The sequence below is a fragment of the Apteryx mantelli genome, chromosome 9 (genome assembly GCF_036417845.1).
Source record: "Apteryx mantelli isolate bAptMan1 chromosome 9, bAptMan1.hap1, whole genome shotgun sequence".
Classification (NCBI taxonomy): domain Eukaryota; kingdom Metazoa; phylum Chordata; class Aves; order Apterygiformes; family Apterygidae; genus Apteryx; species Apteryx mantelli.
In genome coordinates, this window is record NC_089986.1 from 5,667,441 (window position 1) to 5,684,745 (window position 17,305).

At 42.5% G+C, this 17,305-nt stretch overlaps 1 protein-coding gene across 1 annotated transcript in view; it reads left to right on the plus strand.

Moving 5' to 3' along the window:
• The window catches only part of LOC106500349 (multiple epidermal growth factor-like domains protein 6), a 214,467-nt gene that overhangs the window by 167,554 nt on the left and 29,608 nt on the right, over positions 1–17,305 (plus strand). Inside the window, exons 14-22 of the mRNA XM_067301588.1 lie at positions 75–203; positions 418–546; positions 1,738–1,872; positions 2,877–3,011; positions 3,646–3,771; positions 5,268–5,399; positions 6,373–6,501; positions 9,322–9,453; positions 12,531–12,659. Coding sequence (XP_067157689.1) covers positions 75–203; positions 418–546; positions 1,738–1,872; positions 2,877–3,011; positions 3,646–3,771; positions 5,268–5,399; positions 6,373–6,501; positions 9,322–9,453; positions 12,531–12,659 — 1,176 coding nt within the window. The remainder of the gene's footprint in view (positions 1–74; positions 204–417; positions 547–1,737; positions 1,873–2,876; positions 3,012–3,645; positions 3,772–5,267; positions 5,400–6,372; positions 6,502–9,321; positions 9,454–12,530; positions 12,660–17,305) is intronic.

Consider the following 17,305-nt stretch of genomic DNA (forward strand, 5'->3'; position numbering starts at 1 on the left):
AGTCTGATTTCACTTCATTTCTAGCAGAGGGAAAAAATTGCTTTGCCCATTCACCTTCCCTGCTTTCTCTGCAGCTTGCTCCCCCGGGACGTATGGGGAGGCCTGCGCCAGCGTTTGTAAGTGTCAGAACGGAGGCTCCTGCGACCCCGTGACGGGGCAGTGTCGCTGCCCGCCAGGAATTCACGGGAAGCTGTGCGAAGACGGTATGAGATTTCCGTGGTTTTGCTGGGTGCGGCGCATGCCTGGGACCGCACGATTTCCCCTGCTGGAGGAAAAGGGCGGAAAAGGGCTCCCAGCAGAGCCCCGTGCTGCTTCCCCGGCAGGTTTTCCCGTAGCGCCTGCCGAGAGGGAGCTGACGGGGTGTTCTTGTTTTAGCGCCTAGCCGGTGACGCGGCGTCGCGTTTGTGCTCTCTGCAGGCTGCCCGAAAGGATTCTTCGGGAAGAAGTGTAACAAGCCGTGCAGCTGCGCCAACGCTGGCCACTGCCATCGCCTCTACGGAGCCTGCTTGTGCAACCCCGGCTTGTACGGGCGTTTCTGCCATCTGGGTAAGTCCCGCTACGTGTTCTGATCTGGGTGTTTAGCACATGCGTACCGTAACGGTCTTAAAGAGATTCCCCATCAGATATAAAGTCAGCAAGGGCTTGGGAACGGTGTAGCTCAGCTGGCTTTGGAGGGAGAGCTCCCAGGCTGAGGTCTGGCCCGAATTTTACATCCTGTGAGGCACTGGGAGCAGTCGAGTCCAGCAGATGACACGTGCCACACGCTGGGCAGACGCAGAAGCTTCTCTTCCTCTGGAATTAGTTTTGCCGTAAGGACTGAGATTTGCTGATGCGTAAAGGTGAAGACTGTCGTTAAGCTTGGGCTGGGATGGATGCGTGGGCAGGTTAACGTTAGGGTTGTTGGTGAGGTTGAATCGTCGACTGCAGGCTGGTTGGAGCTGCGTAGTGGTTCTCGATAGGGCTGGAGTGGGAACTGAGGAGCAAGGCTGGCCGGAGCGGGATGAAGGCCACATACAAGCCTGACTAAGCCTTCGTGCTGTTTCCCAAAGTTTTTAATGTTGGTAGTCACTCTGTAGCTAATTCATGATAGTTTCTCTGCCCTTTATGGTAAAACAAAAGTGATAAGCGTGTAAGTTCAGCTTTTTCTCTGAATTTCTCTCTAAAGAAGTTTTTCCCTCTGCATTGACTTCCTAGCTGAGACATCTGAGTTTTGGCCCTGAAGCAGGAATATTTCCGTATGCTAATGCACACAAACACCAGCAATGCTAATACACTCATGAGTAACAACAAAATGTGAAATTGGAATAAAAAGAATCAAAGCACAAAAATGTTACAAAATAGATGGTCAAATTTCTTTGCACTTACAGGTTTTGTTTGGAAAATTTATACAAGACTGAGAAAATAATTGTGTGTTTTCTTCATGAAAGCTTTCGCCTTGGAGTGAACCCAAATATTTTTCATTCAGGAACTTCAACCAGCTTTGCTTTGAAACATATCTGGTTCTTGCACTCACCACAGATTGCTTGGAATCAAATTAACTACTTAATGTAGGAGTCATGTAAACTATATTTTACACACCCACACATTAATAGGCACTGTCATATGAATGAGGATGTATTTGCTGAGGAGTACAATGAACTTTTTTGCTTTGCAGCAGTTGCATTCTGCAGCAGTGTGCAATTTTAAATAACTCATGCATAATTACGGAGTTAATGATTCCTTTTAATCTGGCTGCAGCCTGTCCCAGGTGGGCCTTCGGAGCTGGCTGTTCAGAGGAATGTCAGTGCGTGAAAGCGAACACGCTGGAATGCAATGCAAGGAATGGTGCTTGCACCTGCAAACCTGGTTATCAAGGCAAAAAGTGTCAGAAAGGTATAATAGAAAGCCAGATTTTCTTTTGTCTGTTTATTCCTTTGTCCTGTATCGTTATTTCTCAGTCTTCCTCCCCTGTGCTTTGTGCTGCTGCTGCTGCTACTACTACTAATGTGCTCTACTAATTATTTTGTCTGTGGTTTCTCGTGCAACAAATTCTATGAGTGCCTGATATGACAGAGCACTGATATCACAGGGACATCAGTAAGAACACGGTTTAAGAATATAGTAGTTTTAGCCTGATCAAATGACAACAGAATTTGAGAAACCAAATTCTTATGCAGCTGAAGACACTGGGAGTTTTCACTTTCGTTCTTTTTTTTTTTTTTACACAGACAGTAAATTAGTGGCAAAACTGTATTTTATGACAGCAAGATTATTTGTAAATGATTTCAGTAATGTGACTTTTCTTTCAGATTTGCAGGTCTTTGAATTTTACCTATTCTCTGTAGCTTTTGAGGGTAGTTCAAAGAGAATTGTATTCTGCATTCATGTTTGTGTGTCTCGGTAGCCCTCTGTAGCCTGCAATGGAGTAGTGCAGTAGAGATCCTGCCCGCAGATTCTTCTCCATACTCTCCGGGAACACAGTAACATGTCAGATTGATGGCACTAGTTCTGGGGGATTTGGTGGATACCTTCAGCATTCTTGCTACTGTGCTAAATTCTGGAGGAAAGCGTCCCTTTCCCAGCACTGAACTTTGCATAAAGACAGAGAGCAGCAGAGGTGTAACAGATGAGTAAAGAATTCTGTAATTGCTCAGTACTTGAAAATATCCTTAAACATTCTGCAGCTCTGTTTCTGGGTTATATCTGAGCAGTAACCTCTTTGAAGTGTCTGTGCACATGTTTAATAAATATTTAAACTAAGTTATCAACACCTCTAAGATACACATTTTAATGGATTTTCTGTAAGTTTCTGCTAAAGTATTTTATGACTTTTGTTCCGTTTTCTCAGCTCCTCCTCCTCCTTCTCGCCTATGTTGTGTGTTTATTGCATTTTTCAGAGTGCATGTCTGGCTTTTATGGAGCCGGTTGCAAACTGCAGTGCCACTGTCCTCCTGATGTTTTATGCGATCATGAGACGGGAGTCTGCAAGCATCCCTGCCCACCCGGGTTTCATGGAGAAAAATGCCTTTTACGTAGGTACTCAATGCATATTTCCCTGGGAGGTACATGCTGGATGGGGAAGCGTAGCAAAGAAAGTCGTGTTCAGATGCAGAAGTTTCAGGCAAGAGAGAGGCTACGTTTGCTGTTGATGCAAGTGGGCAGTTCCCCACTGAAGCTGAAGTGATATTTGGCAGTGCTAGCTGTCATCCCTGATACAGGATGGAGAATATGTATGTAGGCATAGGGCTATTGAATTCATCTAGAAAGCACAGAGGACAACTAGATTTGGTAGGAGATCCATTGCTGTTCTTCACAGCTGTTGAAGGAAGACTGTTTTACTGACCAGCAGTATGGTCTGTTGCTGAGACTGGAAACTGCTGTGTGATTTTACATCCCCTCAAAGACTGAGGTAAAAGATTAAGGCAAGTTACTAATACTGTTTATTTGGCCAGATAGCCATATTTCTTTGTCAAGCTTCAGGCACAGACTTTCTAGTGCTGTATTGCACAGTTAATTACAGACCACAGGTCACTGAGCCAATGATGTTAACGCAGATCTCTTTGTACCAACGCAGCTCAATTTCAAATTGAAATTGTTGTTGGTGCCTCCTAATATCTTCAAAACATTTTGCTATACTAACCATGTCTTTGGGTTTCTTTTGAACAGCTTGTCACCCTGGGAGGTTTGGGGTGAACTGCAGGCAGAGCTGCAGCTGCGGAAAAGCACCGTGCGATTCAAAGACCGGGCAGTGTATCTGCCCAGCTGGGAAAACTGGCGCTACGTGTGACCAAGGTGTGTTTGATGCTTGGCTAGGGTAGGGAGCCTGCTTGCTTCGGAGACAGGGCAAGAAGCTGAATTATTCTGTTCTCACCAAAACTGCTGCCCTGTAATATGCGTCATTTGCAGAATGGGTAAAGGATAAGTCTTGGAGTGGAACATACTCCCCCCACCATGGGCAATCACTTGTAAAGGGGGAGTGTGGTCCAGTCATCCTGCCTTGTCTCTCTGCTCCAACTAATAGTTGTGATTTGTAAGCTGGGCTGGATTTATGCAAGATGGGCTGAGATCAGGGCATTGCAGCAGCTCTGAGTCCCAGAGCAGAGCTTGGGATATACACACAATGCCTCAGGAGCTGCTGAAGGGCACAGGTCAAAGGCGATGGATGGAATGTGATGGAACCAGAAAAAAAAATTAGGAAAATGGAGTCAGCAGGTGAAGGAGCCAAAACAGAGGAAGGAGTTAAAAAAGAAAGGATTATCGTAGGTATGAGTAAAGGGATGAAGAAAGTCTCAGGGACACTGAGCTACCAAGGGATCTTGATGTGCCCCTCTACCACTTGTGAATCTCTGGTTGCATGGCCTGAGGTCCATCTGCCCAGGGCAGACCCAGGCTGCGACTCACTGCTCCCTTTAGAGGACACATGGCAAAGGAGGTAGAGCTGAATGGGAGACCTGGACTCCACCTCATGTCCGATCCCTCTGCTTTTACCATGGGGGAAAACTGGGGTGCTAATAAATCTGACAAAAAAGCTGAGACATTACTATGTGACAGGCATGTTATGATCACATTTCACATGAAAGCTCTATAGAAAAATGCAGTAATTGTCCATATAAATTATTCTGTGCTAATCACCTTTTCTCATTTTCCGGTGGACTGCCTCCAACTTACGTTATGTGTAGTTCTGTGATGTTCCTGCTGTGTGTCGTTTTGTTCCTCAGAATTCAGTGGGATGCGATTTACTTGCATGTGGACGGAGAGAATGGGAAATTAAAAATCGGCCAAACCAAATTACAGAACTATGAGCGACACATACATTTCTGACACCAGCTTACCTAGAAATGCAGTTCTTCAAAGTATGACTAACCTTTCCCCCACTTAGCCAAGCAAAAGTACAAAAACACAATCCTGCTCTCCTGAATCTCTCATCAGACCACTGTCCTGTTTTTCCTTTGCTGAGCGCAGTAATTCACTTTTCAGATATGTCTAAATGCTTCCAATGTTACTGCATCAGAAACCAAACCGAAAAACAGACACATAGCAATGGAAGTTGGAAGAGAGCCTTTGTGTCCATCTTTAAATGTGCTCTGAAGTGCTGCAATACGGCGTCATGTTGATTCTTTTGGAAGGTTTATTATGAAGGCACTGTAGATCTATAGAGACAATTTAAGGCTCCTCTTTCCAGCTTAGCTTTACTATTATTTTTGCATTCTTTTAAATAACAGCATAAATCTGTAATTGTCTTGAAATAGAAAATGGTATTATGGGCATCTCTCGTGCTTTTTTAATAGATTGCCCTGATGGCTGGTGGGGATTAGACTGCCAGTCCCCCTGTGAGCCCTGTGCGAACGGAGGACAGTGTAACAAAGAAACCGGAGCCTGTGACTGTCCCCCTGGTTACGCTGGAGAATCCTGCTCATCCTGTGAGTCATCATATTGGCCTTCTCAGTTAAAAAAAAAAAAAAAAAGTCAGTTTGAAAATTCAGCTTATGGTTTGATTTTTACCTTCTTGCTGTTTTACAAGTTATTTGTTACATTAGAAACACTGCTTAAAGATAAAGTACCCCTAAGCTTCAAGAATTCCTCAGGTTGGATTTGACAGTATTTGCCAGACAGAGGGAGATTACAGACAAACGCAGATGACAAGCTAAACTGCTTCCCAAAATAATGTAATCATTAGACCTGATCTGTGGATATATTTACTCAGAAATACGGTATATAATAGCCACAATACTTGCATAGTAATTCCGATTGCTTGACAAGGGTTGCCAACCAATTGGCCTGCATGGCATTACTCTAAGATTATTTTTGCAGCAATACTCCTTAATCTAGTTAATTCAGGACATCATAGTAGTGAGGACATAGGAGTAGCATCAGTGCTGTCCAGGCAGATCTGCCAGAGACGTTAAGGATATGCTCAAGCAACTGGTCTGTGCTGGCTGAGTGTTACCTAAAAATATCTGTATTGAAGTGTGCTTGGGTATGGCTCTAGCGCTTCTAATATAGACAGACCCTCAGGGAGAGCACTCCTTCATGCAAGACATCGGCGATGGCATATGTTTTCTCCTTGTTTGTCACCAAACGGCTCAGTGCTTTTCGTGGAGGTTTGAATGTGCCCGCCCCTAGCTCACATACCTGCGCTAAGCACTCTTTTCCTTACCCGACCGATCCTGACATCCAGCAGAAGTACCCTAAAGTCTCTCAAGCTATTCCCACTTTGCAGGATTCAGCCATAAACTCCTAGTGTACAAATTGCAGATGTTTCTTGCTCTTTACCTTTCCGGATTCAGCTAATGCATGTTTTAGGGGGCAAGCTGTTGCTGTCTCATCTGAAAAGATCGGTGTGTGCCCGAGTTATTATCTAGGTGAAATTACAGTCTGTTCATCTGTTTTCAGCCTGCCCTGCCGGTTACTATGGACAAAATTGCCTGCTGTTATGCAGCTGTAGCAGCAATGCTCCGTGTCACCACGTCACCGGAGAATGCATGTGTCCCCCTGGCTGGACTGGCCGTGACTGCAAACATCGTAAGTCCCGTGTATATTCACTGCACGTGCCATACGGTCTCTCGCAGGAACTGAACTGCAAATGTATGGAACCGTCTCTGCTTGTTCTTACTCTATTACAGTTTTTTAATATACTTTTGCTAATCTTATTATTTCTGAAATGGTGTGCTTATAGGTTTACACAGCCTGGGTGGTTATAATCCTTAATTATCTAGGTTCAAAGTATTGAAATAGATGGCTGATGAAGTGCAAAGTTTTGATATAAGTACTTATTTCAACACTGTGGATCCCTTTGCCCAATGCCATCTGTCCCATCGGCATTTTGACTGACAGTCAGTTTTGGTTTTCATTCTCTGCACAGATTAATTTTGAGGTTAATTCTCAAACTTTCAGTTTGTTTGGGAGAGATTTGTTCAACAAGTGAGTGCCATGTGTATGGTCTTGTGTTTTAAGGTCCCTCCCTAACTTGTGAATATAAATGCTGGGAGAAATTCTGCTCTGAGTAAAAGCAGAGCATCCTTCTGTTGACCTTAGCGTGGTTCTCCATATGGGTGGTGGTGTAAGAGTACAGGTTTGCCCTTTTTGAGTAGTAGCCTGTAAATGTTAAACCATCCTGTCTGATTCTTTCTCTTTCCACATTACATTTTTTCTGCTCGATTTGTTTTGATCTCTGTTGATCTCTGTTTTACTGCGTCCAGTTCTGGGCTCCCCAGTACAAGAGGGATGTGGCACTACTGGAGCAAGTCCAGCGAAGGGCCACAAAGATGATTAGGGGACTGGAGCATCTCTCTTATGAGGAAAGGCTGAGAGAGCTGGGCCTGTTTAGCTTGGAGAAGAGAAGGCTGAGAGGAGATCTTATCAATGTGTACAAGTATCTGAAGGGAGGGTGTCGAGAGGATGGGGCCAGACTCTTTTCAGTGGTGACGAGCGACAGGACGCGAGGCAATGGGCACAAACTGAAACACAGACACTTCCATCTGAACATGAGGAAAAACTTTTTCACTGTGAGGGTGACAGAGCACTGGAACAGGTTGCCCCGAGAGGTGGTGGAGTCTCCTTCTCTGGAGATATTCAAAATGCGCCTGGATGCAATCCTGTGCAATGTGCTCTAGGTGACCCTGCTTGAGCAGGGGGGTTGGACTAGATGATCTCCAGAGGTCCCTTCCAACCTCAGCGATTCTGTGATTCTGTGATTATGTGATTCTGTTGCAGAAAGCCAACAGAATACAAACCTCCTTCTAAACTTGGTCTTGTAAACATAAAAGATACAAATTAATTGCAGGTGTTGACAGAAGTAAGTTTTGGACCTGTTTTCCCAGGCTTGGTACTGAGGAAAACTCTGGGAGAATCCGAAGGTTCCACCAACTTACATCTTTTTAAAAATCAAAACAATTAGTAATATTTGCAAGCATTTATATAACTTTCCATAAATCCTTAGGCTGTTTAATGAGTTATATGATCATGACAAAGAAATTTTTATTTCTATTCAGGAAAGAGATGGAAAAGTTTTTACAGGCCTCCACCCTCTTCATGAGACCAGGCATCTCAGTAAGGCAGCTCTTACTGGGCATGAAACATATGCCGAACTCCGACATTTCTGGTATTGTAATTGGCACTTTCATCTTTATCACTACAAGAAAGGAAGGAGATACTGTGCTTCAGTTGTGGTAGATTATCGTAATCCTGTTAAAGCATTATATGATTTTTAGAATGGAGGCAGTAGGTTTTTTTAACAAAGACTGTGAGATTTCTCTGTCCAGGTCCACATTTCCCGGTATTTTGAAAATAATTTTTGTTATTGTGTTTCCTCCTCTCTCTTTTTGTGGAAATTCTCAAAACTATACAAGGGATTCTAGGAAGCTGAACTTTCTCCCCTTTTCCTTTAAATTCTTAAATACCTGGTTTCTTCTTTTTCATTTCTTTTGAAATGGTTTGTTTAATTTCAGAAGCACTCAGGCACTCATGTAAGGATGGAGAGACAAAATGCACATTTCTCCAGAGAGGGAGAAGGGTTTATTTTTCCCCTTTTGCACTCCTGGTTCCCCCCAAAATGAACAGTTTCTACCAAAATAAAAATACCGCTTTGCACAAAAACGAATAAGCCTTATCTGATTTGTCAAAAGAACAAATGCAAGCGTCTTAACGCCAGGCACTTAAGCCTTGTTCGCCCACCCAAAAGAGGTTAGATTTTCAGAGAGAGTATGCATCTGAAGCACCCACTTTCTTCTTTCATTTCAAGGCCAGAAGGCAAGCTAGTAGATTATTTAAAGTCTGAATTGCTGTCTAACACAGGACGTGCAAGCCCGTCCATTACACTCCGTTGAGTCCATTGCCCTGTACTTCACAACAGCATTATTTCCAGAGATGCATCCAGTCTAAGCGAGAGGACTTCAGGAGATGAAGAAGCTGCCTTGTCCCGTCGTAATTTGTACCAGTAGCTAGCTATTGTCACTATTAAGAAGTGATCCTTCACTCCAATTTGGATGTCTTATTTTACCCATTAGCTATTCTTGTTATGCAGGTATTTACTGAGTAAACAGTGAGTTAATATTTGTATTTTCATTCCATTAAGGTGTGTGTTTGTGACTATGGATTGATTGATACAGACTGACTATGGATGATTAGTTTTATGTTGATCCTTTAATATCTGGCATAAATCAGCAAAAATTTTATTTATTTCAGTTGATTTGTGCCACATTTCTGCAACTGAGCAGCTAGTCTGCGGTGCTTGTATTTTAAGTGGCCATTTTGCATCTTTTCTGTTCTTTCATTTAGATGTAAAATTAGCTGTTAGCCCAGTCCAAGGTTCATTTGCAATGTAAACACTGTTTTGCATTGCAGCTTGTGATAGTGGCCATTGGGGACGAGGCTGTGAAAACATGTGTGTCTGCAATAACAGTGATGGGAGCTGCGATCCGGTCACTGGATCTTGTTTCTGTGAGCCAGGATACACCGGGAAACACTGCGAATGGAGTAAGTTGCAACTTGGTCAGTATGGGGAACTTGCAGAACCAAGAAACGGAAATTGTTTTTCCTTCAGCTCCCTTCTGGAAGACATGTAGGCTGTCTTGTCTGCCGTCTGTGGGGAACGCCACATCCCAGGAATCTCAGATTTCTTTAGGATTAGATAGTTTAACTAATTTGGATTCCAGAAGAGTTATTTTCAGACTTGTTTTGGACTAAACAGCTATTTTGAATGCTAAGACTTCATGTGAGTGATTGGATTGATAGATATCTGGCTTGTAGCATAAAATTTTCCATATCAGTTATATTTATCCAATTTTAGGTATGTGCTTTTTCTTCATAAATCCTTTTTAAGACCAGGCATAGAAATGCTTCACATATACATGACAGAAGCAAAGTCACAAAGATGTAGCGACCTGTGTTTATTAATAACAAAAATGTACAGTGGTTTTACCAAAGGCCCGTGTCCTCCACTAGCCTGTCCCTAACAGTGGTCAATAGCAGAGGCCCTAAGAGGATAAAAACAGGCATATAGATAAATTCCTGATACATTTTCCCCAATTTCAGCAATTTGTGACTCAGGGGCTTCTTGAGACAGAAATAGTATTTCTGCTTACCACACCTTAATATTCTTCTGCCATTAATATGCCTAATTGCTTTCTGATCCCATGCAAACTTTTGGTATCCAAAGCGTCCTGTGGCAATAAATTACATAGTTAAGCTGTTTCATTATGTTGTTATTATTATTATTAGATTAAATAATTATTTTATCTATCAGTTCAGCAATTTGTCAGTAGCACAGACCCAGCTAAAAGAGTCCCAGTAGTGTAGGCAGAATTAATGCTGGTGTCACACAGAAATGCCAAAATAATTAATCTGGAATGGTGACCCGAGACAAAAACCCTGGGAAGCTGAGCTTGTAGCTCTTATTGCTGTCAGCTTAGAGGGCCAGGAAGGGCAGCTGGTGGGAAGACCAGCTCCCAGAGAAATAGATGTCAGCTCCACTTACCGTTCTCTCTTGATCTCTCTCGAAATGGCATCTCTGCAGACAGAAAGCACCCAGATAGCTGATCTTCACCTCTGTGCCATAGGCAAAGTAATCAAAGAAGCCATCACCACCAGCAAAACATTTGGCAACCCCTGATGTTTTGTCTGTAGGTTATGGGAAGTTTTCGTCTGCTTTTTTTCCCTTTTTAATTATATAGTTATTTATTTTATGTATGTATGAAGCACTGATCATAAATGTAGGTCTGTTTTAAGGTGCAAGCTTATGAAAGCCACAGTTTTTCCCTAAACATTTTATGCTGCCGTGGAGGCAAGATCTTTATTACCATCTGACAGTTCCTCTGCTCTTGAAGCTTATTTAGACTCTTGCTTAAGGTTAGGCTATTCTTCTTTCAGCTTTGCATATCATCTCAGGTTCTCTTTGACTTTTGAACGTTTCTTGGCATACATTGCAGCAGAGTGTGCCTGCTGGAGCAGAGGGCAGGTTCTCTGTGATGTGGGCTGCAAAATCATTTGTGAAATATCCTGACCCATTGTCGTCACCTTGAAAGTCTCGGCTCCAGGCTAAATGCTTTAGGTTTGAAGAAAGCCCAGTTGAGAGCCTAACACCTATTATTGCCCTGGAAAACTGTTTTCCTTGTGTAGCTCTCCCTGGACTTTGACTGAAATTTCAAGTGAAAAATAAACACCGAGGAGGATCAAGCTTTTAAGACGCGAGTACACTTCTGCATATTTACTCATTAAAGCAGTGCAGAAGGTATGCATGATGATATGCAGCTTTGGGAGTATGAGGTGACGTAAATGGAATTTTGCACCAGTTCAGCTCTGGGACTGAATTTGACCTACAAATGCAAGAACACGTGCATTTAAACAAAGGCCCCTTTTCTGACACTAGCAATGATTGAAAGCAAAGAGCAATGATTGAAAGCAAAGAGAGACTTAAGGTGCCTCGATATCTTTCTTCACCCCAGCCCAGCCGCAGCCTCTATAAGAGGCCCAGAGGAGGGCTCCCGTTTCTAGAGAGCTGCTAACATGCCGGAGTGACCGAATTTCACACCAGCTCCTCATAGTGCCAGCTGGGATGCTGAATAGGCAGAATCGTACACACCACTTTCTTCCAGACATAGACTCGTCTTTGAGGATCCTTGTTGTTTTCTGCTCTCTGTGATGCTTTCCAGATTGCCTGAAAAATCACTTTTTTAATATAAATGCTAAAATCCTACACTTTTAAAGAGACCTGGCAATAATCTACGTAACTCATTTAGACAGAAGTTCACAAGACCTTTAAACTTGAATACAGGCCTTGCAATATTGTGTTTAGCCTAAATATATCTCTATATTTCAGCTTTGTCCAAAGTATCTAATGTAAATTAGGCAACTGGCCCTATTCTTAATTGATTTTCCTGTAATGCTGGAAGAAGTTATTTGCATGTTCAAGTGTTTGTTTTCTTTTTTCAGATTGTGAGTACCATGCAAATCTTTTAAAGCTCCTAACATAACTGCTGTGGAAATGTAGCTTTTTAATCTGTCCCCCAGATGTAATGTTTTAGCTTGAATTTTTCAAGCAGAGCCTGAAAGTGAAGTATGCAGCTTTCAGTCTGGAGCTTTCCAAAGGAGGTCACCACATTTCATATTTTCTCCAACCTTCTGGGGAATCAGGATTGCAGGAAAAAGAGGATAGGGCCTCAAAAACAGGTACAGAAGTTAGGAGCTTTGCCCCTCCTGCCTGATGAAGGCCCAGAGGATACATGCAAATAAGCAATTCTAGACCCATATGTAAAGAGTCATCAAGCAGAAATACTCCAGTCGCAAGCTTTGCAACTATCAGATGATGTTACTCATCTGTGCAGAATTTAAAGCCTTTCAACAAGCTGATATTTTTGTAAAATAGATCTTAATAAAAAACAGTGTAACTTTATCTGGACCCCAAGGAGAATACTTCATCATATCAGTTTTAGGTATTACAGCCTTGATCCTTCTTTTGCAAATAGCAAGAGTTCCCATGTATCTAACAATTCCCAGTGGATCACTGATCTGTTCCAGAATTAACCCGTCATCTGGTTTTGATTCTTTCCCTGCAGGCTGCCCCGAGGGAACCTTTGGCCCGGGCTGCGAGCACAACTGCCAGTGCCAGAACGGGGCTGCCTGCGACCATGTGAGCGGAGCCTGTACTTGCACGGCTGGCTGGACAGGAACGTTTTGTGGAAAAGGTACTGTTTCCCATTCTCCTCCCTTTCATTTTTATGCAGATGGTTTTTTTTTTTGGATCACTGAAGATCTGGTTTTATAATTTGCAGTGCCTGATTTAAATAAACCCTTGACCTTAATTGGAACATGATACAAAAATGTGCGCTTACATCTCAACTCAGCAAAGCAGTTAAGCCTGTGCCTAACTTTGGGGTGCCAGTCTGATTAGCATGCAGGAATTATCACATGGTTAAAATCAGATACGTGCTTAAGACCCTTGCTGTATCATGTCTTTCCGTAGGCTCTCTTCATAAAGAGAGTCTTGCAGTTTTACACTGAACAAAAAGATATTTGTCCTGCCTCAGACTTACTTGTTCCTAATGCAGCTCTAAAATATTTTAGAGAAAAACATGAATCTGTGCATCTTCCTGAAAGAACTCCTTAAGAACACATACCCTTTTAAATTTAATAAATCCAACAGATCGTCTTCTGTTACCTGATAATTTGGTAAGGCGATGGAAAGGTTGGATTGGATTTATTAGATACATTATTATATGTTGGTCTGTGGCATATTCTAAGGATGTTGCTGCACTGTAACATTGTACAGATCATAAAATTTCATGAATACAGCAAAAAAAGCACATATTCAGTCAGACATTCTGAAAATTATTTAATTGTAAATGATTGAAGATTTTATAAATGATGATCATTAAACCAACGGCACAATTATTTTGCTTAGGAAGCAGCATTATCAGCTAGCTTTCAACAGTAGTGTTACAGCTACAGCAGGGAAATGGTACCACTCGTGTGCACGTACTGCCCTCTGACGGGAAGGAAGGTGCTTCACAGCTTTTGTAGTAGTGCTGCAAAACACTCGACTGCAATCCAGAAAATTGCTTGTTGTTTCCCTTTCTTTCTCTCCAGGAATTATTATATGAAATAAATATTCTTTTCAAAGTTCTGCTTGAAACTCTGTGACCTAATCTATGATATGTATGCTGTGTTCCTTTCTAAAATAATTTACTTTAACTCTGTTTTCATAATTCTGTCCTCTCTTTTGGCTCAGAAACAGGGAAGTTCCTGATAAACTAATGCTAACACATCTTCCTGGAAAATTAAAGGCTATACAGTCAGTATGTATGAAAACAGGGCTGTCTTTCCCAAGAACCGTCTCTGTACAGGTCCTGCAGGGCTACAGTGCCTGGTCAGGCATCATGGAAAAGCTGGAATCAGAGACGTGTGGTGCTGGAGGAGGCTCAAGAGAATTCCTGCTTCAACCCCACTGCACTAAGGACAGTTGTAGCAGAGCCAGCACTGCCCAGGAGAAGCGTTGTGTTGGTGGGCCATTAAAAGCTTCGGTTTGTCGGCTTTGGAGTGCACTTGCCTCGCCGTGTCCCCTCCATGCCATACCTGCGGCTTTCCTCGTGCCGCTCCTGCTTACCCACCACAGTCTTCCAGCTCCCTCCAGGTCCTTTTCTGAAAATGCTTTGGCCTGCTGGCGTGGCAGGAGAAGGTGCAGATGTGCCAAGTGTCCCGCAGGAGGGCTTGACTAGCCAGTCAGATTGGGTTACCTTTCAGTAGCCACGCAAAGTAGCTCTAGAGCCACGAGAAGCCCTTGGGTTGGCTGTCATGCGGGCCTGACCTAGATCTTTCTTTGCTGATACCAGTTCAACCTCATCTCAAAAATCTCCAGTCTTTTAGTGTTTTATTGCTTGAATATTTAGAAAATAATTTAACATAGATATACTTGTCTGAAAATTAAGCAGTTTTCATTTTGTTCTTAACACTTTTCTGAACATAGCAAAAGAAGGGTCATTTCTAGCAATCTTTATGTGTTGGAAGACTTCCCATGTCTTTCTTCAGCCTTCTTTTTATTAGCTGAACAAACTAAATGCTTAAAACTTTTTGTGTAGATCACGTTTTCTGAACTTTCTTGTTTATTTCCGCACTGCTCAAAAAAGAATAGTTAAGATGCGTCAGTGCAACATAAAGCAGAATAATTACGTTGTTCGTTCATGTGATAGTCCTGCTGGTACTTTCCAGAATTAGGTTTGCCTTTTTTGTGACAGCTTAGTCTGTGATCCACCATCGTACTTAAGCCTATTGTGTTTGCATATTTGCTTTATCGTTTTCCAGCCGTGCTTGCACTGCACACCCATCCCCGATCAAATGCTGCCTGGACCTGGTGAACTCCCACACTGCAGCACAGCACCGCACTGAAGTACAGCCACTTAGCCCAGCAGCAGTGCAGCTGCATTCACGTAGCTGCTGTTTTCATGCCTTGGAATCCAGTTCCTGTTGTGTGCGTTAAGCTTTCATCTCTGGGCTTGCTCGAACCAACCTAACCTGAATGTGCTGTAGCTCTAACACTTTGCTCGTGTTTGAATTTCAGCTTGTTGGCTTTGGACCATCTCTCCTTTCTTGCATGCTCTAGGATTTGCAAGATGTGTTACGCAGTATGAGATAATGCAGTCATTCTTCATAGAGAGCTTTTAAAAATACCCCCAAATCTTCTGAACTTGTCAAAAAAAGGGAAGAACAAAGACCCTTTGTTAGGCCAGTCGCATCCAAACACGGTTCTTGAATTTATCTGGTTGCATGTCCTACAGCTTATTTGCTATTCTGTAATAGTTATGATGGTGGGAGTCGACAAGTCAAAATGACTGGTTTCAGTTCGTTCTATAGGAAATTAAGCCATTCATTTTGAGAGGTATTTACTGGCTTCTTATATACCAAAGGCATTGGTGAATTCAGCATTCTCTGCTGAATTCAAATGAGTTCGTGACCGTATTGGAAAAACAATAGAGTTATCTGCATTGTATTGTAAATCTGGTCCTTTCAGCAGGAATCAAAAGGACAAGGAGGCTAAATATCCTTTGCGAAGGCAGGAGTGAGGAATACTGGGAAGCCTAGATGATGTCTATTGAAAAAAATACAAGTCTCAGTTTCCAAATCGGTCATGTTGAACATCTTTATCTTTTTAAATTGCTGGAAGACGATTGCGTTAGGGGCAAGCAGACTTCAGTGCTTAATGTTAAGATTACCTTCCAGTAGTCATAAGACCCTGTTTTTTACATGTTTTGTCTCAGACGTGCTGAGTGTTTTCTCTGAGCTGACCTTTTTTACCTTTGCGTGTAGCAAGTTTCAGCCAGAATAGCTTGGCTGTTTCCAAAAATAAAGACAGAGGAAAATGTGTAGGTTGTTTGCCTTTGGTGGAACTTCCTGGCAACCTTTTCTCCGAAGAGCTGTAGCACTTCTGTTTTTAGTGACATGGAAATTGGCAGGGTTTCCTCCTGGCAGGTATGTGCTTTTTTGCCGTCCTCCTGACAGTCTACCCACATTGGCCAAGTTCTGAGCCTTGGAAACATCACCCTGCTCACATGCTCCAGAGAAATTTAGACCTAGAGCTGGCTGAGTTGTCTGAGACATCTAACATATTGCTGATGCTTCCTCCCAGGGCTGAGAAGGACCTTGCTGTCGTCACAGAAACGTTGAAATGAAAACGTTTATAGCCTTCTAAGTTCAAAGTCCCAGGAGAAGACGGCACCTTATGAAATGTAATATTGAAATACACGCCTGCACAACGAGCACTTTGAGAGTGCAGTTGTTATTTCAGGTATTCGGCACTGTGATAACATGGTATCCAGATTCAGGCTGAAATTGCAAAAGCCCCCAAATTTGCCTCTGGGGTTTTGTTTGATTTGGTACTCAAAGAGCTATCAAAGGAGCAGAACAGTTCCCATTGCAAAGTAGCTAGGGTTTGCAAATGGACTGTTTAACTAAAAACAAAAAAAGCTTCCATGAAATGCTTGCAGACTGCATAAACCACCTGGGAAAGACTTCTTTTGGCCTTTTTTTGAAACTGGCAAGTGATACAAACAGAACACTTACAAAATAATGTGCGGCTCTGCACAAGGTCCAGCATTACCACTGGAAAGTGAATGATTTTCGCTTCTCTTAGAGTAATGCGACTAGCAAGTAATATCTTTCTTATCTGAGCAGAGAATATTATATGCCTAAGGAGGAAGTAACTCAAGCACACATGAAGTTCTAGCTATTTCTGAATTAAAGCAGCAATTAACATCTTTGCATTTAGCAAAAGATGGTTATGTAAGTCCTTTCTCTATCCTGTTAAAGCATAGATGATGTGAGTAGTATTTTCCCCGGAAAAGATGCATACTGTAATCACCCATTGCTACAGGGCTTTGGTTTTAATGCACTTACAGCTAAATAGGCAAGTCAAAAAAAAAATAAATCCAATCCTTTCTTGTAATAAATTGCTAAATACATCAATGCTTGCTTCAAATAAATGTAAACATCTGACATGCAGAAAACCTAGGCCTCCATGGGCTCCTGATGTCAAGCAGACCACCAGTCAACCCAGCAAAATCAAAAGGAATCAAGATCTGACCGCGCAGGCTGTCAGTGCTATCAGTTTTGTTACAAATGTGCCGTGTTACATCAAGTTAGACAGGTCACCCTGCTCCGCGCCCGGGTTGCTTTGTTCTTGTTTGGGAAGGTAATTGTTATAATAGATTTCATTCTGTGAAGTGCTGAGTATCCACAGCTCCCACTTTGAAGGTTGTGATTGCCTTTAGTGTGCTGTAATTTTGTTTAGTTTTGCTCCCCACTACTCTCTGGTATTCTGTTGTATTGCATGACTGAAGGC